The sequence below is a fragment of the Budorcas taxicolor genome, chromosome 2, assembly GCF_023091745.1.
Source record: "Budorcas taxicolor isolate Tak-1 chromosome 2, Takin1.1, whole genome shotgun sequence".
Taxonomy (NCBI): Eukaryota; Metazoa; Chordata; class Mammalia; order Artiodactyla; family Bovidae; genus Budorcas; species Budorcas taxicolor.
In genome coordinates, this window is record NC_068911.1 from 28,900,199 (window position 1) to 28,926,980 (window position 26,782).

At 46.7% G+C, this 26,782-nt stretch overlaps 1 protein-coding gene across 1 annotated transcript in view; it reads right to left on the minus strand.

Annotated features, from left to right (window-relative positions):
* Positions 1-9,453: 9,453 nt before the first annotated feature.
* Positions 9,454-26,782, minus strand: part of BMERB1 (bMERB domain containing 1) — a 197,395-nt gene continuing 180,066 nt past the window's right edge. Inside the window, exons 3-6 of the mRNA XM_052635969.1 lie at positions 21,451-21,524; positions 13,499-13,613; positions 12,102-12,184; positions 9,454-9,566 (exon numbers count right to left, since the gene is read on the minus strand). Coding sequence (XP_052491929.1) covers positions 9,454-9,566; positions 12,102-12,184; positions 13,499-13,613; positions 21,451-21,524 — 385 coding nt within the window. The remainder of the gene's footprint in view (positions 9,567-12,101; positions 12,185-13,498; positions 13,614-21,450; positions 21,525-26,782) is intronic.

Genomic DNA, 26,782 nt, shown 5'->3' on the forward strand with positions numbered 1-26,782 from the left:
GAGTGGCGCACAGGTAGACCAGAGAAAGGCTGGTAGATCTGAGACGTTCTTGGCATAAGAAGAATGTGAGAAGGTCCAGGAGAGATGCCAACAGAGAGCATGGCAAGAACCAAAAAACACCAAAGGATCTTTCTGCAGCCCCAGTTCAAAGAGGGACCCCAGCAAGCAGGTGGGATAAAGCCAGGGATGTGGGAAGGGGCCAGATCTTATTGGGCTTTTGAAACCATGTGAAAGAACATGGATGTTGTCCTCAAGGCCTTGGAAATGGTTTTAAAGAGGGAAATGATAATTAAGTTTGCATTATTCAGAAAATCACCTGGCCACTGTGCGGAGAATGGCCAGTGCTGAGGCTAGTTACGAAACCACTGCAGTTGACCAAGACAAGCTAAAGGGGCAACACTGGGTGGTGGGAAGATGGGGGTGTGGACAGATTCTAGAGAAGTTTAGGAGCTTGAAGTTAAAGACTTGGGGCTTCCCTGGTGGCTCAGACAATAAAGAATCTGCCTGCAGTGCAGGAGACCCAGGTTCGATCCCTGGTTGGGACAATCCCCTGGAGAAGGAAATAGCAACCCACTCCAGTATTCTTTCCTGAAGAATCCCATGGACAGAGAAGCCTGGTGGGTTACAGTCCCTGGGGTTGCAAAAGAGTCAGAAATAACTTAGCCACTAAACAACAAGCTAAAGACAATTGCATGGATATGAGGAGGAAGAGAAGAGTCAAGGACAAGTTCTAGGATAATCTTGGCTATTTGGTGGTGCCCTTTTCTGAGATGGAAAAACAGAGGAAGCTGAGGCACTTTAGGATAGGGGTTGGCTGACATTTTCTTAAACGACCAGAGAGCAAATGTTTTAGGATTTGCAGGCCATTTGGTCTCTTACCACAGTTCAGTTCAGTTCAGTCTCTCAGTCATGTCCAATTCTTTGTGACCCCATGGACTGCAGCATGCAGTCCCCATCCATCACCAACTGCCGGAGTTTACTCAGACTCATGCCCATTGAGTCGGTGATGCCATCCAACCATCTCACCCTCTGTCATCCCCTTCCCCTCCTGCCTTCAATCTTTCCTAGCATCAGGGTCTTTTCCAGTGAGTCAGTTCTTCACATCAAGTGGCCAAAGTATTGGCGCTTCAGCTTCAGCATCAGTCCGTCCAATGAATATTCAGGACTGATTGCCTTTAGGATTGACTGGTTTGATCTCCTTGCAGTCCAAGGGAGTTTCAAGAGTCTTCCCCAACACCACAGTTCAAAAGCATCAGTTCTTCAGCACTCAGCTTTCTTTGTGGCTTTCTCTTTTTCTTATTTTCTTTCTTTTTTTCCTCTTTTTAAATTTCTTTTTCTTTTTTTCTCTTATTTTTAAAATTTCTTTCTCTAGCCACAACCACTTAAGACTTTACTGCTGCAGCACAAAAGCAGCCATGGACGATACACAAAAGCAGTTTGTTATGTTCCAATACAACTTAATTTACAAAAACAGTTGGTGGGCTGGTTTGCCACCCCTGTTTAGGACATGTCTTTTTCGGTGTGCCTGTTCTAGATCTGAATGAAGACCCTCAGGAAGAAGGGGTCTGAGTGTAGGAGAAAGGTCTAGGTGCATAAGAGAATTTAGGAGTGGTCAGAGTGCCATCTAAGAGCAGGTGGCTGGGCCTGTGGCAGGGAGAGAATGCTGAGGGCCAGGCCCTGAAGACAGGAAGTGATAAAGGAGACTGGAGAGAGGTGGGAGGTACACCTAGACAGTGGGGTGTGTTGGCAGTCAAGTCAGGCAGACAGCTGGCAGGAGGGCTGATGTGCCAATTGGATTCAGATGAGGGGTGTCAGAATATGCCACTCAAAACATGCCCCTTCAGCATAAGGATTATTTCAAGCTAAAGGCTATTGAGAAACAGCAGGTGCACGAAAAGCTCTAAACAAGGTACAAATTTTCCTTTTATAAAACAAATCTCTATTTATAACGTGAAAGTGAAAGTCACTCCAATCGTGTCCAACTCTTTGTGACCCCATGGACTATACAGTCCATGGAATTCTCCAGGCCAGAAAACTGGAGTGGGTAGCTGTTCCTTTCTCCAGGGGATCTCCCCAACCCAGTGATCTAACCCAGGTCTCCCACACGGCAGGCGGATTCTTTACCAGCTGAGCCACCAGGGAAGCCCTCCATTTATAAGGAAATTCCCTTTTGTGAAAGGTTCTCTTCCAGCCCAAGAAGAGGAGGATTTCCATGGAGAACGCAGAACTTCAATCTGCATAATAAACCCTTGTTTACCATACTTTTCCTGGCCGTTTTCCCATAAGTTGTCTCCTCTGCCCAGAAGCCCCAAACCCCTTTCCTTTGGTGTTAACATTGTTGTTGTTGTTCAGTTTCCAAGTTGTGTCCAACTCTTGGTGACCCCATGAACTGAAGTCCACCAGGCTCCCTTATTTTAGCTTAAGGTTTAGGTTTTAGCCTAAGATGGTACATAAACCCATGTTCTAACCACCTCTTGGCACTACTCATTGCTGGGTTATGCATGATGCACGTGTTAATAAACTTGTTTTTCTCTTGTTAATCTGTCTTTGGCCAGTCTCCCCTATGTAACCAAATGGTTGCATTTCAGCAAGAGGGGTCAGTGACGAGAGTGACAGAAGCCAGATGAGAATAGTTTGAGGAGGGAGCTGGAGATGAGTGTTCGGTAGGTAGAATAGGAAACAGGAGTCCAAAATGGCGGTGGCTAAAAGACAAGGAAGGGAAAAGCCCGTGAAAATAGAACAAAAGAAGGTCAAAGGAAGGTCTGAGGACTGGAGTGAGGACTTCAGGTAGAACAAAGAGCACTCCTGGCTCGCCCAATTTACATGGGGCAGGCCCAGGGGGAGGGAGAAACATATAAAAAGAGGAGCCAAAGGGCTCTCTCTCCAGCGTGCTGGCACACTCCTCCACCCTCTTCTCTTCATGTCTTGGGGTTGGCATGCCCTCATGCTTCAAGAATGGATTCTCCTGCTATTATCTAAATAAAATAGAGCTGTAACACTGATTTGTCTAAGAGCTATAACACGATTTGTCCCAGAGCTGAGAGCTGTGACACGCTGAGGGCTTTAATGTCCATCGCTCCAAATCTTCGTTGTGATGAGACGGAACCGAGAAGCATACACTTGCCTGACATGAGGAAAGCGGAGACAGCAAGGTGATGGACAGTTCTCAACAAGTCAGGGCTGTGAAGGTATATAGAAGTGTGTGAACTGCCAGGAAAGATGGAATAGAGGGTTTTTTGTTTGTTAACGGGAGAGATTTGCTTAAATGCTGATGGGGAGAGAAAGGATGATTGAGGCTACAAGAGGGGATGAGGGGGTGAATGGCCATCCTGCCATTAACTGCTTGTGGCACCTAGGACCACTTCCTCATCTACAGAGCAGAAGTAATAACGAAAGCAGATAAGGTAGGGGCTCCTTGGAGAAAGAGAGCCAGGCACGGCTTCCTTGACATAGGAGAGCTCGTGCTGGCTTAAGCCATTTTTTGATCTAAGCCTGGCCACAATGCTTGCCCATGAACAGGTCCCAGGAATCAGTTCTCTTAAGGGGACAAAAGAAGATAGGAACAGAGGAAAGGCAGTCAAATGGTGCAGTGATAAAGCAGAATCCTAGTTCCTCCTCAAGGGATGTGCATAATCTGATATGGTCCCTGAGTTCTGCAGGACCTAAGGCCCCCACCGAGGTGGAGGATGGAATTATGAAGTTGACTATAACTCCAGATTTCAGTCAGCTAAGGCTTGGACTCTGTTGACCTTGGCCACAATTCGATGGTGACTTCTTCTCTCCTAAAACCCCTTCATAAGTATGCATGTGCCCTTAGCTTAAAGCCTCCCCAGCTTTGCTGCTGGGAAGGCACTGCTTTGGGAAATATCCCCAGTGTTCTGTGTTGTTGTTTAGTCAGTAAGTTGTGTCTGATTCTTTGCGACCCCATGGACTTCAGCACACCAGGCTTCCCTGTCCTTCACCATCTCCAGGAGTTTGCTCAAATTCATGTCAATTGAGTTGGTGATGCCATCCAACCACCTCATCCTCTGTCACCGCTTCTCCTCCTGCCAGCATCAGGGTCTTTTCCAATGAGTTGCCCTTTCACATCAGGTGTTCAAACTATTTGAGCTTCAGCTTCAGTATCAGTCCTACCAATGAATATTCAGGGTGAATTTCATTTAGAATTGACTGGTTTGATCTCTTTGCCGTCCAAGGGACTCTCAACAGTCTTCTCCAGCATCACGATTTGAAAGCATCAATTCTTCAGCACTCAGCCTTCTTGAAGATCCAATTCTCATGTTTGTACATAACTGCTGGAAAAAACAAAACCATATCTTTGACTGTATAGACTTTTGTTGGCAAAGGGATGTCTTCACTTTTTAATACACTGTCTAGGTTTGTAATAACTTTTCTTCCAAGGAGAAAGCATTTTTTAATTTCATGGCTATAGTTACCATCAGCAGTGGTTTTGGAGCCCAAGAAAATAAAATCTGTCACTGTTTCCACTATTTCCTCTTCTACTTGCAATGAAGTATGGTACTGGATGCCATGATCTTAATTTTTTGAATGCTGAGTTTTAAGCCAGCTTTTCCACTCTCTTCTTTCACCCTCATCAAGAGGCTCTTAAGTTCCTCTTCACTTTCTGCCATTAAAGTGTTGTCATCTGCATATCTGAGGTCGTTGATATTTCTCCTGGCCATTTTGGTTCCAGCTTGTGACTCATCCAGCCCAGCATTTCACATCATGTACTCTTCATAGGAGTTAAATAAGCAGGGTGACAGTATACAGCCTTGATGTACTCCTTTCCCAATTCTGAACCAGTCTGTTGCTCCATGTCCAGTTCTAACTGTTGCTAAGTCTTGACCTGCATACAGGTTTCTCAGGAGACATGTAAGGTGGTCTGGTATTCCCATCTCTTTAAGAATTTTCCACAGTTTGTTGTGATCCACAGAAAGGTTTTAGCATAGTCAATGAAGCAGATGTTTTTCTGGAATTCTCTTGCTTTTTCTATGATCCAATGGATGTTGGCAATTTGATCTCTGGTTCATCTGCCTTTTCTAAATCCAGCTTGTACATCTGGAAGTTCTTGGTTCAGGTACTGCTGAAGCCTAGCTTGAAGGAGTTTGAGCATTACCTTGTTAGCAGGTGAAATGAGCACAACTGTATGGTAGTTAGACCATTCTTTGGCATTGCCTTTCTTTGGGATTGGAATGAAAAATGACCTTTTCCAGTCCTGTGGCCACTGCTGAGTTTTCCAAATTCACTGACATATTGAGTGCAGCACTTTAACAGCATCTCCTTATTTGTTGCAAGTAATAAATCTTTTCTTCTGATCTTTGGCTTGGTTGTGTCTATTGACTCAACACCCATGAAGAAGAGAACCCAGTTTTCAGATACAGTTAAGTCACCTGCATACAAAAGATCAAGTTGCGAACTTTCAAAGATGTGAATGTGGAGACTACTAATGAAGACCTGATGGAATTGGAGGCCCAGAGAAAGGACAAAGAAAGACAGGAGGAAAAGGAAGTAACTGAAGAACCAAAGAGATTCATGATGCAGAAAATGGCAAGATTTTCTTTATTTGTGGTACAGGACCCAAATGCAGAATGATAGCCAATTTTATTAGTTACCTAGGTTTACTTTGTTGGAGACAAAAAAATTGGACTTATGAGCACGCTCTTGGAACTGAACTTATTCATATGTACCAATGAAGTATATATGAAGACTTACTGTGCCAATAATAGGATCTGCCTCATGGTGTTGATGTGAAAGGCAAGTGAGAAAATGTGCATACATGCTCAGTGCACAGCGACAGACTTTCAATAAATGTGTCTCCAGCTATCATTGTCCCCTTTCCCCAACTGACCCCCAAAAGGAGTGAGTCTAGGGTATGGGACCCTGAGACCTGCAAGTTTTCCCAGCTTTGCAGGCAGCCCTGGGGATCTGGGAGCATATTGAACAATTACTTTCTTCTGCTCTTCTGTGAAAACCTCAATAAATGGTAAGGGTTTTTTTTTTTTTTTTTTGCTTAAAAAAATCAATAGCAATGACAGGAACATAAGTTAGATGTACCCCAGAGCTCAGCGGGTGTACCAGAAGCAGGATTTTTATGAGGGTTTCAATCTTTTTTGGCTTGTTGGAGCGGTGAGTGACTGCTGTCTAATTGGTCTGAGGTCAGGCCTTCCAGACACACATTTTCTACCAGGAAAGGAGAGAGGTAGACCCTTATCAGCCTGAGTGTTTATTGCAAGAGTGGGGAGCACCTGTGTAGTGGGTTAAATAGTGTCCCCCTGAAACCGAGCAGGACCCTGTGTACCTCCTGGGCATGGAAGACTTTCTGTCCCATTTCTGGTTTGTAGGGACTAGATCCCAGCTTCCATGACCTTCCCTGAGTTCCAAAGGGCAGATTGGAACTGTTGCTAACCAGGGAAGGGAGGGGACGCAGAGACAAGAGAAGAACAGCCCTGAAACAATAACACAGCCTTGGGGGCAGGGTCCTGGTTCTGGGGTACACAAGGGGTACACCTAACAGTATCTTTGAGCCCTTTACAGAACTAAAACTCCTCCAAAATGGAATATGTTGGCATTCTTCATTCCAGAGAAGACCACCCGAGGCCAGGTTAAAGGAACTAGAGAAGTTCATCAAGAGATTACCTGAGATCAAGAGCCCTGCACACACCCTAATCAGCAGCCCTGCCCTTGAATCAGTGCTATAGAACACACTTTTTGAGGGCAGGAGCCCACTGTGTCCCCCTTTGCCTGGCAAAGCAATAAAGCTATTCTTTTCTATTGCAACCCAAAACTCTGCTCTGAGATTTGATTCAACACCACTGCCCAGAGGCCGAGTTTTCAGCATCACCCCTGCCCCAAATTCATGGCCACTTGCCATCTCAGAATCTGAACTTATTTGGGAACAGGGTCTTACGAGAAGTTGCTAAGGTAAGGACTGTGATGCGATCATCCCAGATTAATGTCATACAGGCAAACGGTTGAGCCATCCACTCTCTGTGCGCCTCTAATGTAACTGTGCGCATGCTCAGTCAGTCAGTCATGTCCAACTCTATGTGAGCCCATGGACTGCAGCTCGCCATGCTCCTCTGTCCATGGGATTCTCCAGGCAAGAATACTGGAGTGGGTTGCCATGCCCTCCTCCAGCGGATCTTCCCTACCCAGGGACCAAACCTGGGTCTCTTACGTCTCCTGCATTGGCAGGTAGGTCTTTATCACTAGCGCTACCTGGGAGGGTCCCTAAATCCAATGACTGGTGTCCTCACAAGAAGAGAGGTCCAGAGACACAGACAGAGGGGGGACTATAGAAGAGGTAGAGACTGGAGCCATAAAGTCAAGGATTACCAGGTCCACCAGGAGCTGGAAGAGGCAAGGAAGCATTCTTCCCAAGAGCCTTCAGAGAGAGCACAGTCCTGAGGACACTGGCTTCTGGCCTCCAGAACTGTGAGACTATCAGTTTCTGTTGTTTAAACCCCACTGGTGGAGGGAATGTATTATGGCAACCCAAGGAAGACTGGCTTCCGGCTTGGTCTAGGGCAGTATCCCCTGAGGCCTGGTGACGTTACTGGCAGTGGCCTGAGGGAGCCTCTTCATCTTCAGAATAGACAGGAAGTGGTGAGCAGGCTGAAGCTTGGACTGAAGCAGAAGCACATCAGTGACAGAGTGGGAGAGGCTGGCAGCATGCTCCCAGCCAGGAGGGGCCATCACACTCAAAGATATTTTGTGTCAATTCCAAAGCTTCTGTGACTAGAGAGACCTTCACTTTTTTTTTTCTTTTTTTGATTTACAAATATTTTGAAAAACTGTGACCCATGTAAATTAGAACCTTACTTCTAGGAGTCTGTGCTAAGAAAAAATCAGAAATTCAGATGACGCTTTACCCAACACCACCCCCCGCTTCTCCACCCCCCCAGGATGTTTATCCTGACATTACTTATAAAACTGAAAAACTAGAAACAGCTTAAATGTTTAATATGGAGGGTCTGGTTAGATAAATTACAGTATATCCACAAGATGGATTACTAAGCAGCCATTGTAAATATTTATGAAGTGTTTAATGTTTACAAAGAGCTTTTAATGACGTGGCAGAACGATAGTGATCCTATGATAGGTGGAAAAAGAAAACTGTTATAGAACGGTACAACAGAATGCCAATCATGAAAAAAAAATGCATAAAAAAAGACAAAGAAGACAGATGCCAAAATGTCAGAGTAGGTGGAGAAATATTATTGGGAGTTAAAAAAAAAACAAACAAAAAAACCCTTTTTTATACTTTTGGTACTTTGTAAATGATTAACTAACTATGTACATGGGTTACTTCTATAGTCAAGAATAAAGTAAAAACTTTAAAAATGCTGTGTACGTGGTTTCCAGTTTTATTTTCTCCAATGGATGATTGCACATCAGCGAATCTTGAGTTACGCTAACTACTTAGGCCGGTCACGACACACACACACGTACAGAGAGGTCACATGGGCTGTGCCGGGCTGGCTGTAGCATATGTACATCAAGTTACACAGGTGGAATTTTTCAGGCTGGTTAAAATACACCACCGAATGATTGGACATGGTTGGGTCAGGCCGCCTCTGCCGCCTGCCACTGATGTTTGCAGAGGTCTGTGTGTTAGGCCAGTGAGTGGCGTCCTGCCGGCACACCATCCAGCCAGCGGGCCCCGGAGGGTGGAGAGTAAGTGTGTCTGCTCTGGGTCTGTTCTCATCTTCCCTGGCCTCGGGTTGGAGCTCCCAGCTCTCTGCTACCTCTTCCAAGCACTGGGTGCGCTCCAGCCAGGGGAGCGGATCCCCACACACCTGGAACAGACGCTGCAAAGGAAGAACCAAGAGCGGACAGACACAGTCCTGATGTGAGCCGCGCCCAGACACCAGAGGGGAGGAAGCGGGAGACGTGACGACGACCACACACAAGCTCAGTCTTTCCAGATGGGCCCTCTGTGTCTCCACAGACACGTGGGCTACGCGGAGCCCTCCAGGGCCCAAGCCCCTGGGAGAGGAAAGAACAGGGGGGACAGGACCGTCTGGGGCAGCCGGACAGCAGAGCTAGGAGAGCAGCTAGGGGAAGCGCCCAGCATGGCGCTGGACTGCTGAAAAGTCACAACTGTACACACCTGGGGATCATGCCCCTCTCCCAGTTCATTTGCACGGTGGGTGAGATACAGCTAGCTAGAAGTGGAGATAATACTTTTTTCAAGGGAGGACCTTTCCTGGTGGTTGGATAAACAGGGAGACAGACTCCTGGGTTCGGCATGCTCTGGGGAGGGCCATGCGACGGTGAGGGACTCCCTATTGCTACACTCTGTACAGGGCGGCTGGGCCCTTGGCGGCGGTCACGGGCTTGCCTTCAATCCCTTCTGCCTTGGAGAGCTCTTGGGCCCCGGTGAAATGGGGGCTCTGAAGACAAGAGGGTGGGAGGGGGTCCCCGTGGCCCCGGGGGCACCCCGCGTCGGGGCTACATGATGCTGCACTGGGCGGCCCCGCAGCAATCCTTGATGAGCGCCAGCCCCGTCTTGGCCACCGTGGGCTTGCTAGGCGGGGGGTCTGCTTTCTTCTCTGCTGGGGAGCCTGCAGCAAGGTAGGAGAGTGGGGGGCAGGGCGGGGAAACAGGAGAGAGGCAGAGGTGAGGTGAGGAGAGCCCTGACCGTCTGCAGCCCCAGGTCCCCCCCAACCCCAGCAGGCCCCGCCCTAAGGCCACACAGGTCAAGTCTGGGGAGTTGACATGCATTTTATATGGTCCTGGTGATTGCTCCCACCTCCCTGGAGGTCCAGCAGCTTTCAGGCCTTGGCTTCTAACTACAGCTTTTAGCCATTCTCCTGTTCTGTTCTCCTCACCATTGCTATCTGCCAAGCCCATCACTGGGTCTGTCATCCAAGAAGTATTTGACTGAGAAATAAGAAGTCACTTCAACCAGAGGGCTACCTTTCAGTTCTGGAACATGCTCATGCATTATCGCTTCAGATACCCTCGCCTGTCATGCTCCGTCCTTGCTCCTTCTGGAATGCCTCCTAGATGTACGTTTAACCTTATTCTTCTTATTATTCCATGTTTCATAACTTCCCTTTCACATTTCCCATCTGTTTGTCTCCTGGTGCTGCATTCTGGGGTAATTTTCTCAGCTCTGTCTTCCAATTATATGAATCCTCCCTTCAGCTGTGTCTTTGTGTTTAATCCATTGAGTTTCACTTCAGTGACAATAGTTTTTTGTTTTTTGCCACGCAGCTTGTGGAATTTCAGTTCTGCAGTCAGTGATCGAAGCTGGGCCCTTGGCAGTGACAACACAAAGTCCTAACCCCTGGACCATCGGGGAATTCCTCAGACAGTAATTTTTTAGAAGGCTAATTCTGTGCTAATTTACCTCTTCTTTTCTTCATAGCATCTTACTATTTCATTTTGAGTATTATTCCTTCTTTTATCTCTTTAGTCATTATAACACACACTTATTATTTCTTAGATACTCTCTTATTTCTGGTTCATGGGAGGACAGACATTTTCTTTTGTTGCATCTATGGACTCCTTTCATGGTGTTTCCATTCTTCATTGGTTTTAAATTTTTTATTGAGAGATCATCTGCATGGGAGTTGTTTTTAATCTGTGGGCTGTTATGGGAGCTGAGGGGTCTCTGTTGAGCAACTTTACATTTGCTTTGCTGGGGTTCCAGAGATTTCACTGGTTTTAGATTAGTTTTAATTTTTCAACTTGGGATTCCAGCCCACATGGATGATGTATATTTGGACCCAACACTTGCATGTGGTACAGGCTTGGTGTTTTGAATTCTGGCTGGAATTCTTTTTTCTATCCATAATCTTACACAGAAGACAAGTTTCCTTGCTTGTTTCCTTTTCCACACTGTTAGGTGGAGTTTTTCTAATTTGCCTTTCATGGAAGAGACAGTCTATTGAAGACGCTGGATTTAGGCAAAAACCATGTGCCTTGTGACTTTCGGGGCCTGCAGAAGGACCAGGGCCCTTCTCTTTCTTTATTCCTTCACACAGTACAAATGTGTTTTCATGGAATATTATCAATGGATAGTTAGGGAAAAACTGGTTTGTGGCTTCAGTTGGTAGTGGCAGCTTCGGGGTTTTGTCTTCCTAACAAGACTGTCCATCGCTCTTCCTCTGATAACAGCTCATGCCCTTATGGCTACAGGGGTGGGCATGTGATCCGGATCCAGAAAATCACAATTTCCCAGCCCCTTCGATGGGCCTAGCAGGTGGGAACGTGATCCAGGAAAGGCTGCTCAGAATCTTACACATTTAAATACCAGTTGTTGCCTTGCTTCTGCTAAGTTATGGTCCTGGATTTCTAGCCCCAGGAAGGCCTGTGTAGGAGGAGGAAATGAAGCTAGCATGACAAGAGGTGCCAAGTGGATAACCAGAAGGAAAGCAAGGGTGTCCAGTCCCTGGAGCCCTGGCTCCCACTGCTCTTTTTCCAGCAAATCACCTTTTATTGCTAGGGCCAGTTTGAATTGGACACCCATTTCTTTTAACTCAAAGTGGTCTCACTGGGCCAACAAGGAGAAGGCAGTTCCTATCCAGCAGGACTTATCACTTTAATATGCTAATGGGTATTGGAGGCCTACAAAGAGTGGTCAAGTGCACAGCATTTCCCAAACTTATTTCACCCAGAACCCTTTTTGCTTTGAGTATCTTGTGAGGCTGGTATTCTGAGAAGCAAACTTCTGCCTTTGTTCCTCCAACTCCAACAGAGACCAGAGCTTCCCGAGCCTTAGTTCCCACCTTCTTGCCTCAGTGGCCACCCAACTCCTTCTATGAACTGTACCAAATCATATGAGCAAGGACTAGCTGCCAGCACTAGCCACACAGTTTGCAGGACTCAGTGCAAAATGAAAAGGCAGGGCCTCTTGTTGGAAAATTTGACTCTCAAGACAGCAATAGTAGGACATGAAAGCAAGCACAGTGCCCTTCTAGGTGTGGGCCCTTGGGCTTCCTCTCCCGTGAAGCTGGCCCTGCCTGCTGCCATCCTGTGCTCAAGTTTGATCTCTAGAAAGCATTTATGTTGTGTCCCCTTGGCTTCCAGACCTCATTTAAATTTCCTTTTCTCTTGGATGTGGGAGGAGAAGGAATAGTGTAGGCACTCACTGGCTGAAGATTTGGTTACTTTGTCTAGAGGTTTTAACTTGATTCTCAGAAAATCGGCCATTTCCTTATCTTCTTCTTGCTCCCTGTGGAGACAGATGTGTAGAGACAGGAAAGAACAGTGAGCCAGGAGAGCATCAAGGAACTAATAAAATGAGGCAAGAGTGTGGGATCATGTATCAGACTTTATGGATGGTGCGTGTATGTTGCTGTGTGTTATATGTGGGTGGTACATATATGCTGATGTGTACTGTGTGTGACTGGTGCACGTGTTATGTGTGGATGGCACATGTGAGTTACATGTGGGTGGTATATGTGTGTTATGTTTTGTGTGTGGGTGGTGGGCACATGTTGTTGTGTGTGTACAGTGGGTGGGTGGGTGTGTGTTGTTTGATGACTATTCTGAAGCAGAAACACATATCAGTGATGGAGTAAATGCCCACGCCCGCTGGTGTGAGACCCTAGGGCAGAGGCAGGGGTGTTAGAGGACCCAGCCTCCCTACCAGAGATTTAGTGAGCTGGGCAATCCTTCTCCTGATCCTGCACCTTTAAGTTACCTTAGACAAAGAATGCGGCAGGTCTCAAAGGCAAGCCACCTCAGCTCTCCCAAGGGTCACCAGAAACAAAGCCAATGGTCCGAGCCTGGCTGAGCTGGGCAAAGTGCATCCTAGCAACCTTGGAGGACTCGGAAGGTCACAGAGAATTAAAGGGAAGTTGTCTTCTGGTTTGCAAGAGGCCCGTTGAGCCTCTGCCCTGTGGATGACTCTCAAGATTTTGCTCCAGCACAAAAAAATTCAAGAATCAACACTGGCATCTTTCGTGCCCTCTGGTCCTCTGCAGAGACTTCAGGAGCACTGTGGCTCCAGGGCCCATGGCTGACCAGACCAACAGGGCAGGAGCATCTGCAAATAGGAGACCCCGAAGGCCAGGGAGGGGCATCAGAGGCCCCCAGGAGACAGCAAGGGAGAGAACAGAGCTGGGAAGTGGGGAGGGTGGGTGAAGAAGCAAGTTAGGACAGAGGGCAGAGTTTCTGTAGAAACGAACTGGTTTCTGGAAAAGGTGCCTTGACGAGTTGGGAGAAAGTTCAGTAAAAAGAAGGTATAGGAAGCTCTTCCGTGTGCTCTGTGATGTAATTCCTCCCTGGTCACCTTCTCAGATGACATTCACTTAAGATCCACAGGCCTTTGCAAAACTTTTTGAAGCTGGATTTAAATTTCTCTTGAATAGGCTGTGGGCCTTGGGCCAGAAGGATTCATCTGGATCTAGTGTTTGGGAAGCATTGGGCCAGGACACACCCATTGCAAAGCTGTGAGTCTGGGAGCAGATGATGGGCTTTGGAAGGAAGCTGAGCTGCATTCTAACAGCCCCAGCCCTGCCCACGGGACACACTGCCCACTTACCTTAACCGCTCAACCTCGGCGTCATCCACCAGGAAGTCTCTCTTCTGCACCAGTTTGTGGATCTTCTGGATGAGCTCATCTTCTCTCTGCTTCTGCAACTTAGTTTTTTCTTTTTCTGGGAAGAAGAACACATTAGCAGAGACAGTTTGAGTGTAACTGAGTCCGAAGGGCCAGGGTTGGAATCCTGCCTTGACCATTTAACTTGCTGGATGAACCTGGGAAGGCAACTGGATTAGTTCAAGCTTCTGTTTCCTCCTCTGTAAAATACACAGTAGGCTTGAATGCAAGAATGCAGGGATCTTAGTAAACAACTTGGCACAGAGCTGGCCCGTGGTGGATGCTTGCTAAATGATATTGATGCTGCAAGGGGGTTCTGAAGAAGGACAAGGGGAGAAGGGCACAGGCAGGATGCAGGAGGTGACGTCTCTGTAGTGAGGCTTACCCAACCCGTCAGAGGAAAAGCACCCCTCACTTTCCCAACCTGTTGTAAATACCAAGGGCTAGAGCATCATAGCAGAGACAAAACAACGAGGGCTGGACATGAAGACTGAGACGACCAGGAGGGCAGAAACTTAACCCTGCACTGGCTCCCTCTGCTCAGACCCCTTCAGAAGATAAAACTCAGGGGGCAGCTTGTCCCTCTGCCAGTTCAAACTGTCACTGACTATTTCCTCTAGATCTGGAGGCAGAACCAGAGACAAGGAGAATATAATATTTAGGTTAGAGAGAAAATCAGTTTCTTTCACTAATCAGAGGGGAGCAAGGAATTGGGATCTAGCAGCCCCTGTATTCCTGCTCATCGCTGTGCTGACGATGGTAGTGGGTCCCGAAGTCTGATTCTGCAACTCACTCGTCAGCATCATAGAGCCTCCTTGCCCTCTGCAGGTGGATGAACCACAGTGCCCTTAGACTCAAGGAGTGATGTCACTGTCCTTTCCAAGTTACCAGCAGCAGCCTTCCAATACTCCCCTGTCCTCTGCCAGGCCCCAGATCTTACACCAGAGTCACGTGGCTATAAGTAGAATCCCCAGGAACTCACAAACCTCCCTCCTCAAGCTATTCATCCCCACTATCTTTTGCCAGTTCAGGCATCTTCCAGTCTCCCCAGATACTCAGAGGCAGCCCTCTGCTCAGAGTCCTCAGCCCCTCCATAAACTCACAGGAGAGGCCACCTACTCAAAGGGGTCTATCCCAGTATCCCAGTTACTGACTCAGGTCTCCATACCACCAACCAGTGCTGTTCACCTGCTTGTGTGTATGATGTACCCTTCTGCCAGCATCTTTCACCTGCCTCCAGGTACTACCTACCTGCCTTAAGCCCCACCTGCCTACCTGCAGGCTCCACCCACCTACCTGTAGGCATCCCCATTTCCCTGCTGGTATCACTCACCTGCCTGCAAGCATCACGCATCTGCTTCCAGGCACCACTCACCTATCTACTGGTACCTATCTATCTACTTTGTCTACTTCTACTTTTGTTTCCCGGCATCACCCACCTACTTGCCAACTTTATCCCCTGCTGGCATCACACATCTGATTCCTAGTATCTCCACAGGCTTGCCAATGTGACCCTCCAATTCGCTTCTCATCTCCTCCAGCACACCTCCTTAGCCCAGGCCACCATCGTCTCTCCCTGGACCATGCGTGGCCTCCTAACTGTAGACTAAGGTGGTCGGTAGACCTTATCACAACTGGGAGACCTCGCCATAGGATCACAATCCTGGCTTGATGCCCCAGCTCCTCCTCTTCTTAGCTGTGTGATTCTAGGCACATTCCTCAACCTCTCTGAGCATCCAGTCTCTCAACAGAGACAGTCATAAAGTTGTTGCAAGTTTTAAGAGAGAGAAGTCAAAACCCCAGGCTCACTGCCTGGCACACAGTTAGTGTTCATGAACAGTCAGCTACTATTATCACAGGCTCTTATTTTACATTATCACTTTTGCTTTCACGATTAAAGGCTCTCTAGATCACACATTTACCAAACCAGGTACAAAAGAAATAAATGCTTACTGAAGGAAAAGCAAGTCTCATGGCATAAGAAGCAGGCAAAAGTAAGTGCTTAATAAATGGCAACAATTATCATTGTATTACCATGTATTATATTTTCATTTAATCTGGGTTTCTCAACTTTGGCACTACTGACATTTGAGGCTGGACCATTCTCTGTCATGGGGGCTGTCCGGAGCACTGTAGGATGTTGAGCAGCACCCCTGACCTCCGCTCACTAGATGCCAGGAGCAGCCCCCTCTCCTAGTGGTGACCACCAACTGGGTTTCCTGACAAGGCCAATGTCCTCTGAGGAGCAAATCACCCTGGCTGATAATTACTAATTGAGAATTACTAGTTGAATTCTTTCTAACAACTCTATGAGGGAGGCACCATTTTTATTGTTTGTTTGTTTTTTTTGACACTATTTTTATGTCCAAGGGAAGGGTACCATGGCCTCTACAGCCAAATCTAAGGATCCCCAGCCCAAGAGGGGCTGGTGGTGGCAGGGGAGGTGGGTGAGAGGTCTTAGCTTGTCCCTGAGAAGCCCTGAGGGTGTGGAGGGCCCCAGGTGTTCTTTCTCATCATGTGTGTGTGAAGTCACTTCAGTTGTGTCTGACTCTTTGCGACCCTATGGACTGTAGCCCACCAGGCTCCTCTGTCCATAGTGTTCTCCAGGCAAGAGTACTGGAGTGGGATGCTATTTCCTTCTCCAGGGGATGTTCCCAACCCAGGAATCGAACTCGATGGCCAGGCGGGTTCTTTACCACTAGCGCCACCTGTCTGGTAGCTCAGACAGCAAAGAATCTGCCTGAAATGCAGTTCGATCTCTGGGTCCAGAGATTCCCTGGGGGAAGAAATGGCAACCCACTCCAGTATTCTTGTCTGGAGAATCCCTTGGACCAAGGAACTGGGCGGGCTACAGTCCCTGGGGTTACAAAGAGTCAGATATGATTGAGCGACTTTGTCTCATCATAGTCTGCTGAATTATTTTCTGACCCTGGCAGAAGAAGCATGATTTTCTTGGCCTTTGAGTCCTCTCTTTACTTGTTATTTTTATTGCTGTATTGCTGGGAGCATTGGGTTGTTTCTTCCTAAACCCACCTAAGTCCATCTAGAAACCTGGCACTGGTCCAGGGAATACACAGAAATGCTCTTTGCAACAAGGAGTCAGAGGACACAGTGGGGAGAGGTGACCAGCAAGGCAGGAGAGGGAACTTTACTATCTGTGTTTCTTCAGGGAAGTGATTGGGAAGATGTGGTTTCCTAGGAGAAATCAGTGGGGGTCGGGGGAGGACCTGGGCTCTGTTGCTAAGTGACCCATTGACCTTGTGTGTTTCTCTGCTGAACCGCCAATGGCATTTTAAGCAGAACACGTCCTTCAGCGGGGACTGTCCCTTCCATGCAGGTTTAGCATTACTGGTTTCTGCCCATTGAGTGTCAGGACTGATCTCATGTTTATTTAAACTTTTTTTTGAGTGAATTTTGGTATTCTAAATATTGCATGAAAATATGATTGCTGAATTTCTCATGTTTCAGCTGAGCGCCTTTTTCTTCTCACCCTAATCCCAGTCCTGGTCAGTGATACCGCCTAGGTATTGTGTCCACCAAAGACTCCCATCTTCCACCCACTTCCCACCCATGCACTAGAGGCTGCCAAGGCCCCCAGTGAAGCCCCTCTGGCCTGGGGAGGCCTTGGCTGGCCACACCCTTGTGTCTCCTTTGCCCCAGTGCCACCCATGTGTCCTGCTGAGCTAAGAGTGGGCTCTGGGAATTCTTCCTCTCAAGAGAGAGACATCAACCCATGCTGGGCCCATCATAGCCCCTGGGAAGCTGAAAATTGGGATATAGAGTCGGGTTCTTGGGTGGGAAAATCATGGAAGGGAGATGAAGTTGTAACCGAGCAGGGACCCTCTGGGGCCTTCTTGGGACAGACACCACCCGCCCCACCAACCCACATCCTCTGCTTCAGCTCCTATCTGAAATCCCCTAGATAACAGTATCTGATGCACATTTCCTGAGTTGTTTTACAGAGGCTAACCACCACCCCCCTACCAAATGGGACATGTTAACTACTTGATGGACATAAGCCTGTAGCTCCCAGGCCTCCTGGAGCCTAAAGATTGACAGTGTTAACCTCTGGGACACTGCCCAGTGACCTCACCATCAGCCAATCAGAGAATTGTGCACCAGCCAATCACAGACCCTGGGATGCCCCTCGCTCACCTGGGCTTCAAGAATGCTTTGCTGAAACCCAACGGGGAGCTCTGGTATTCTGAGCACTAGCTGTCCTGCACTCCTTGCTCGTCCCTGCAATAAACACTGCACTTTCCTTCCCCACCACCAGGTGTCAGCAGGCTGGCTTTACTGCACAGGGGCAAGTGGGACCCATGTGTGGTTTGGGAACAGTGGCCTTGCTTGGCTCATGTGCTAGAGGGAAGACATGGAACAAGCTCCAAAATGGACAGTGAGAGACAGCAGGGGCACAAAATATTCCACGGCTTTCCTGATCCTGGTTCTGAACCCTTGTGAGGCTGGGCTGAGCTTTCTGCCTGTATTAGGATAAACAGTACTCCTGCTGTTGTTCAGTCGCCCAGTCGTATCTGATTCTTTGCAACCCCATGGGCTGCAGCATGCCAGGCCTCTCTGTCCCTCATCATCTCCCAAGGTTTGCCCAAGTTCATGCCCATTGCATCGGTGATGCCGTCCAGCCGTCTCATCCTCTGAAGCCCTCTTCTCCTTTTGGCCACCCCTAATTTTATTTGGAAATACCCTACTTGGGAATAGGGTTTTTGTGGATGTAGTTAGTTAAGATGAGGTCATACTCATTCAGATGAGCCCTTAATCCAATAATTTCTGTTCTTATGAGAAGAGATGGGGACTTTCCTGGTGGGCCAGTGGCTAAGACTCTGCCCTCCCAGTGCAGGGGACCCTGGTTCCATCCCTGGTTGGGGAACTAGGTCCCACATGCCACAACAAAGATGGAAGGTCCCGCGTGCTACAACGAAGACCTGGTGCAGCCAAAATAATTTTTTTTTTTTAAGAGGACATGACACAGAGATACACAAAGAGAGAAGGGCCCTGACAGAGGCAGAGACTGGAATAAGGCAGCTACAAGCCACGGAGCGAGGATTGATGGAAACCATCAGAAGCTGGAAGAGGCAAAGAGGGACTCTCTTCTCCAGCCCCCAGCGGCAGGATCCTAGTCCTAAAGTTCTATTGTTTTGAAGTAACCAGGAAGGGTTAATTATGACTCCCTGCTGAATCTGTTCTTAGCCCTTTAACCCTCGTTTGCGCTTTTTTTATTATCAGCATACATAATGGCTTGCCTCAGGGAACCCTGCTGCCTCTGCCGAACTATTAAACTAAAATAACCCCATCCACCTGTAGATGGCAGAAAGAAAGAAATTAACACACCGCACCCCGCCTGAGGTTTGCCATTCTAGGAGATAGTTGTAGGAATTAAATGGTCTTTTTGTTTCCTCACCTCCCCCCATCTCTGATCCATAAAAGAACCTGACATCCAGGCCCCACATGATGGTTATTTTGAGACACCAGCCTGCCATCGTCTCTGTCAGCCGGCTACCAAATAAAGTCCCTTCCCTGTCTTAACACCTTGTCTCGGATTTACTGGCCTATCATGCGGCAAGTAGAGTGAACTTGGACTCCATGTCATCCTAACAATCGATTTTAGAACATTTTAATTGCCTCAAGAAGAAGCCCCACAGCCAGAGCTGTCACTTCCCCTTTTCTTAAATTCTATTTATTTATTATCATTATTTATTTTGGGGGCCCGTGCCACATAGCATGTGGGATCTTAGTTTTCCAACCAGAGATCAAACTCACGCCCCCTGCATTGGATGCCAGGAGTCTTAATCACTGGGCCACCAAGGAAGTCCCGTCACCCCCTTTCAGTTAGGGCTGGCTACTCACTTGTGTCCTCTCAGGGCCTGCACAGTGCCTGGCATCCAGTGAAAGTGACCGTCACTCAGTCACATCCAGCTCTTTGCGACCCCGTGGACTGCAGCCCGTCAGGCTCCTCTGTCCATGGGATTCTCCAGGCAAGAATACTGGAGTGGGTTGCCATGCCCTTCTCCAGGGGATCTCGCACTGTAGGCAGACTCTTTACCTTCTGAGCCACCAGGGAAGCCTTAGTAGTTGCTCATTAAAGCAACTAGTAGGTGCTCATTAAAGCAATGATGCCAGAAGATTCTATAATCATTGCACACACTCCTCTTAGAATAAAGTATGTTTGCTATCTTATGTCATCTCAGGGTATATCCACAACAACCATGTGCATGCCTCATGGTTTATTTCATTTTGCAGACAAAGAATTTAAGGCTCAGGAAATCAAAGTGCTCAGTGAAGGTCATTTAGCTGGCAATCCTGGCTTCAAACCCAAATCTCTGGATTTTAAAGTGTTTCTCAGGCGGCAATTTGCCTACCTCCCTGGCCAGGGGATATCTGGCAACATCTGGAGACATTTTGAGAGACTTTACAGCATTATAAAATCCAAAAATTGTTAGATCAAACTGTAAGTTGGGGATTGTCTGTATGTTGAGAAGTGTAAGTGCCCCCAGAGGCATCTAACCCAGCTTGGATGGGCAAGGAAGGTGTTCTTTGGGAAATGGGTCAAAGAAGCTATGACCTGAAGGATGAGAAGGATGTGTTAGGTTAATGACACGCTGTGCTGTGCTGAGGCACTCAGTACTGTCCAACTCTTTGTGACCCCAGGGATTGTAGCCCACCAGGCCCCTTTATCCATGGGGATTCTCCAGGCAAGAATACTGGAGTGGGGTTGCCATGCCCTCTTCCAGGGGATCTTCCCAATCCAGGGATTGAACCCAGGTCTCTCACACTGCAGGCAGATTGTTTACCGTCTGAGCCACCAGGAAGCTCAGATTAATGATAACAATAATAATAATAATAATAATATGTGTGTGCTAAATTGCTTCAGTTGTGTCCAAATCAGGTGCAACTCTATGGACTGCAGCCTGCCAGGTTCCTCTGTTCATGGGATTCTCAAAAATACTTGAGTGGGTGGCTGTGCCCTCCTCCAGGGGACCTTCCCGGCCCAGGGATCGAACCTGCATCTCTTGGGTCTTCTGCATTGGCAGGTGGGTCCTTTACCACTAGTGCCGTGTGGGAAGCCCAATAACAATAGTGCTAATTTGTTAAGCACTTAAATAGGATGTTGTTGTTGTTTAGTCGCTAAGTCATGTCTGACTCTTTGAGACCCCATGGACTGTAGCCTGCTAGGTCTTCTGTCAGTGGGATTTTCTAGACAAGAATATTGGAATGGGTTGCCATTTCCTTCTCCAGGGGATCTTCCTGACCCATGGATCGAACCCAAGTCTCCTGCTTGGCAGGCAGGTTCTTTACCACTGAGCCACCTTGGACGCCTGCTAAGCACTTTACATGTTTTATCCCCTTTGTCAATCTCACAACAATCCTCTGAGACAGACAGTATAATTGTCCCAGATTGGAGATGAAGCAACTGCGTTGTAGTGAAATAACTTGCCCAAGGACACATGATTCATAAGTGACAGAGGTAGGTTTGACTCCAAAATCAGAGCTTGTAACCACCATACTCTACCTATTCCCTAACAGGATAATAAGAATAATCATTGCTAATATTTGCTGGACTCTTTGGACCAGCCATCAAGCTAAGCACGTGGTTTGCATCGTTTCATTCATCACAATGAGATTTATACCCAATGAATTAGGTACTATTACTATTCGTACCCCATTTTCAGAGGAGGTGAGACTGAGTCTCAGAGAAATAACATGACTTGCCCAAGGCCAAGGAGGTGGGCAGAATTAGGACTTGAACGAGGTCTGCCTCGTGTGGAGTTGGTTGAGCCACGCGATCGGGCGCCCTGAGTTGCAAGAATGAGGGTGTGCTAGGGCCTTCCAGACAGGGACTCTGAGCAGCTGTCTGGCAGAGGTGGGGTCCCCATGGTTACCTGGGATGGCGACCAAGTTCTGCAGCTCCTGCTTCAAGTCCATGATGTCATTGCAGAGTTGGATGTCATCCATCCTGGGGAGAGAGGACACCGCACGACCACAGGTTACATCGACAGAACATTCTACATCCTGAGCACCACCCCAGCTTCAAACAAAGAGGACTGGTGGGAGGGCTTTGTCCTCTGTAGAGATCACACAGGCTCTTTAGAAGTCTTCCATCAAAAGTAACAAGACAAAAACTGCCCGTTCTCCCACGACTCAGGAATGATCACAGTTAATAACACCTTGACAGAGTCCCTTCCAGTCTTCGGGTGCCTGGTTTTGTTGGCTTACGTGAGCGCCTTCATGTCGTGGGGTCAGTGTATTCCTTTTTCAGCTATGTGAAAAGCTTTTAAACATCACAGAAATCAACAGAACAGACAGAAAATGTTCCCCTATCCTTTGGAGGAAGCCATCGGCAAGGGTTTCTTATCTATTCCTCTAGATTTAAAAAAATGTTTACTCTTTTATTACCAAATACAACATCGCTCATGTACAAACGCATTTTGCAATTAACTATTTTTGTGTTGCGCATATTACTGTGACAGGACATGCAAAGCTCCTCATTTTTAATGACTGCATAGTATTCTGATATATTGATAAACAGTAATTTATTTAACCACTGTCCCCCATTCACAGACATTAGACTTATTTCCAGGTATATTCTAGGATAGATTACTAGAAATAAAGGAATTCCTAGCAAATTAATGTCTAGAAATGCAGTTGGAGGGTTAAGTGACACGAACCCTTGCATTTTGATAGGGATTTCCAAATTGAACTCCAAAGGGACTCTGCATGATATTCCCAGCAATAGTGTAAAAAGAAGATCACCCCTATAACCTCAGCAGTTGGGTTGCACACACAATTTTGCATTATGCAGTCTAGTTTCCTGTCTGTGTATTGCAGTATTAGCTCATCTTACTGTAAATGATGTTTGTAAAGGCTACCTGGAATTCTACCAAGTAGATTTATCAGGGTGGTTTCAATTATGCCCTTAATCTTGATTACTCAGATTTTTTTTCAGATTGCTTGTATTTTGGCCACTGTAGGATTAACCTAAGGCTTTTCTTTCATGTTGGATTATTTGGGGTGGGAGCTACTGATTCTCAGAAGTAAAACACTGAATCCAAAGGGTATGACATGTCTATGACCCGAGACATATTTTCAAGCAGCTTCCCCACTGGGTGTGTCGTGTGCCTTCATTCTGCATGTCTTTATTGAGCATTTACTGTGTTCGCCACTGTCATAGGCTTCAAGGATGTACCAGCCTCCCCTGCTTTCATTACTGAAATTTAATCTGGGGAGACAGAGGGTAAACACAAATACAATAAAACATCAGATGCTCCAAAGAAGAGTGAAGCAGGTGGAGGGATGGAGTGGACTGGTTTGGCCACATCAACCTTCTGTCCCAGGTTCATCTGAGTCTACACAGCAAGTGTAGGTGGGACCAGAAGTAGAAATCGACTTGTCCAAGTTCACTGATCTTTCAGCTTCTTTCTGGGGTATCTTTGTCAAGAACTTGATCTCCATTCAGAAGCACCATCCTCAGACCAGCTTGGGGGCCCCTGCCCTTCGCTGGCCAAGAATGGCCCAGATGACCCATTCCAACTGCACCATCCCAGCTTTCAGGACAAGTGGCAGGAAATGTCTCACTTTAGCCTCCATCTCCTGCTCCTGTTGCCAGAGGCACTCCAAGCGACTGTCAGATCCTGCCCTGGAATGTCCTAGCAGGTGGCAGCTGCCATGAGTGAGCATGGGGGCTTCGCCAGAAGGGTACAAGCTGTTTCCCTGGGTTCCTATCTGTGCTGTTCCAACCAGAGGTACTCCAGAATCCTTCTTTACATGGAGCATGGCAATTGGGCTAAATCAGTGGTTTATTTATTTTTTTTAAGGGGAACAGTTCACAGGTGTTTATTGTCTATTAAGAAGGGGCATGGGCAGCACAGCCATCTGACAGTGGATTCTGATGACAATTCTCTGTTCCTTGTCTGTGGCAATAAGCCCAGGTATAACCTTTTTTTTTTTTTTTTTGGTCTTTGGAGTCTGAATGTGGTCTGATCAGATTTTTGTTTGATTACTTTATCTTAATTGGAGGATAATTACTTTACTAAATTGTGATGTTTTTTGCCATACATCAACATGAATTTGCCACAGGATTACATGTGTCCCCCCATCCTGAACCCCCCCTCCCACCTCCCTCCCCACCCCATCCCTCTGGGTGGTCCCAGAGCACCAGCTCTGCATGCTGGGCTTCGTGTATTGAACTCGCACTGGTCATCTATTTTACATATGGTAATATACACATTTCAATGCTATTCTCTCAAATCACCCCAGCCTTGCCTTCTCCCACTGAGTCCAAAAGTCTGTCCTTTACATCTGTGTCTCCTTTGCTGCCCTGCACAAAGGATCATTGGTACCGTCTTTCTAAATTCCACACATATGCGTTAATATACAGTATTTGTCTTTCTCTTTCTGACTTCTGTATAGTAAGCTCCAGGTTCATCCACCTCATTAGAACTGACTCAGATGCGTTCCTTTTTATAGCTGAGCAATATGCCATTGTGTATATCAATGGTTCTTAATGGGGACAATTTTGGTCTCTAGGGGCATCTGGCAATGTCTGGAGACTTATTTGCTGTTATCACTGGGTATGCGTGGAGACTGCTACTGGGTCTAGCGGGTAGAATCCAGGGATGCTGTGAAACATCCCGCCGCCTCAGTAGAGAATTATCTGGTTCAAAATGCCAATCATGAAGTTGAGAAATCTTGGGTTGTAACCATAGAATTGACATAGGTATCTGATGGATAAATTTTAAAAGACGAGAGAAGGAGAGATGGTGAAAGGAACAAAGAGCAACAGGTAATGATAGAAGCAGGGTTTCCCTGGTGGCTCAGCCATAATAGAGAACCCGCCTGCTATTGTAGGAGATGCAGATTTGATCCCTGAGTCAGGAAGATCCCCTAGAGAAGGAAAAGGCAATCTGCTCCAGTATTCCTTTTTTTTTTTTTATTGAAGAATAATTGCCTTACAGAATTTTGTTTTCTGTCAAACCTCAACATGAATCAGCCACAGTTATACATATATCTCCTCCCTCTTGAACCTCCCTCCCATCTCCCTTCCCATCCCACCCTTCTAGGTTGATACAGAGCCCCTGTTCTGAGTTTCCTGAGCCATACAGCAAATTCCTGTTGGCTATCTATTTTACACATGGTAATGTAATGAAATTGAAAGATGCTTACTCCTTGGAAGGAAACTTATAACCAACCTAGATAGCATATTAAAAAGCAAAGACATTACTTTGCCAACAAAGGTCCGTCTAGTCAAGGCTATGGTGTTTCCAGTGGTCATGTATGGATGTGAGAGTTGGACTGTGAAGAAAGCTGAGTGCTGAAGAATTGATGCTTTTGAACTGTGGTGCTGGAGAAGACTCTTGAGAGTCCCTTGGACTGCAAGGAGATCCAACCAACCCACCCTAAAGGAGATCAGTCCTGGGTGTTCATTGGAAGGACTGCTGCTGAAGCTGAAACTCCAGTACTTTGGATACTTCATGTGAAGAGTTAACTCATTGGAAAAGAACCTGATGCTGGGAGGGACTGGGGGAAGGAGGAGAAGGGGACGACAGAGGATGAGATGGCTGGATGGCATCACCGACTCGATGGACAAGAGTTTGAGTGGACTCCGGGAGTTGGTGATGGACAGGGAGGCCTGGTGTGCTGCAGTTCATGGGGTCACAAAGAGTTGGACACGACTGAGCGACTGAACTGAACTGAACTGAACTGAATGGAAGTTTCCATGTTACTCTTCCCATACATCTCACCCTTCTCTCCCCTCTCCCCATGTCCATAAGTCTATGCTCTATGTCTGTTTCTCCATTGCTGCCCTGTAAATAAATTCTTCAGTACCATTTTTCTGTATTCCATATATGTGCATTAGAATACGATATTTATCTTTCTCTTTCTGATTCACTTCGCTCTGTGTAATAGGTTCTAGGTTCATTCACCTCATCAGAACTGACTCATATGCATTCCTTTTATGGCTGAGTAATATTCCATTGTGTATATGGACCACAACTTCTTTATCCATTCATCTGTTGATGGGCGTCTAGGTTGCTTCCATGTTCTAGCTATTGTAAACAGTGCTGCAATGAACAATGGGATACAGGTGTCTTTTTTCAACCCTGATTTCCTCAGGGTATATGCCTACAAGTGGGATTGCTGAGTCATATTGTGGTTTTATTCCTAGTTTTTTAATGAATCTCCATACCATCTTCCATAGTGGCTGTATCAGTTTACATTCCCACCAACAATGCAAAAGCATTCCTTCTCCACATCCTCTCCAGCATTTATTGTTTGTAGACTTTTTGATGATGGCCATTCTGACCAGTGTGAGGTGATATCTCATGGTGGTTTTGATTTGCATTTCTCTAATAATGAGCGATGCTGAGCATCTTTTCATGTGTGTTAGCCATCTGCTTCAGTATTCTTGCCTGGGAAATCCCATGGACAAAGGAACCTACAGTCCATGGGGTTGCAAAAGAGTCGGACACGACTTAGCCATTAGCAACAACAATGTTAGAAGCAAGAGCATTGGCACCAGACATCTCTAGCTCAAAGGGGCTGAGTGCCAGAGGTTTTTCTCACTTTCCTCATCTTTGAAATACGAATTGTAATAGTACAGCTGTCCAGGATTACTATGCAGGTCAGGCACTGAGCCTGGGCCTGGGCTGTACATAGTACAATGCTCAGTAAATGCTATCTGTCACTGTTAATAGCTGTTAGAAAGAGGCAGGAGGGAAAAGAAAGAGAAAATGATGCTGGACAAGCAGTTATTTGACAAATGGAGCCCACAGCTTCAAACTTCTTAAAAAACAAACCTATTTTGATTATATTCCTCTCTATAAAAAATTTTTAAATAAAATTTTTGTTGATGTTTGACAGAAAACAACAAAATTCTGTTAAGCAAGCATCCTTCAATTAAAAAATAAATAAAGTGGAAAAAGAAGAAGAGGAGGAAAATATTTTTTTAAATAGAATTCTTATCTGGTTGCTGGGCAGATTCCTGATCACTGTACAAATTTTGAAAAATATAAACGAGGACAAATGAGGAAACTAAACTTACACATAATCTCGATCCACACACACAGAGGCCACTGTTCCACCCTGAGTGTTGCGGTGGGCTTCACACCAGCCTTTTGCCTTCACGTAACCCAGGTCTGGGGGATTTGCACTGGGGGGTGCCCTTCACTCTTCATCCATCTCGAACCTGCACTTAGCATAGTTTTGAGTCCTCCT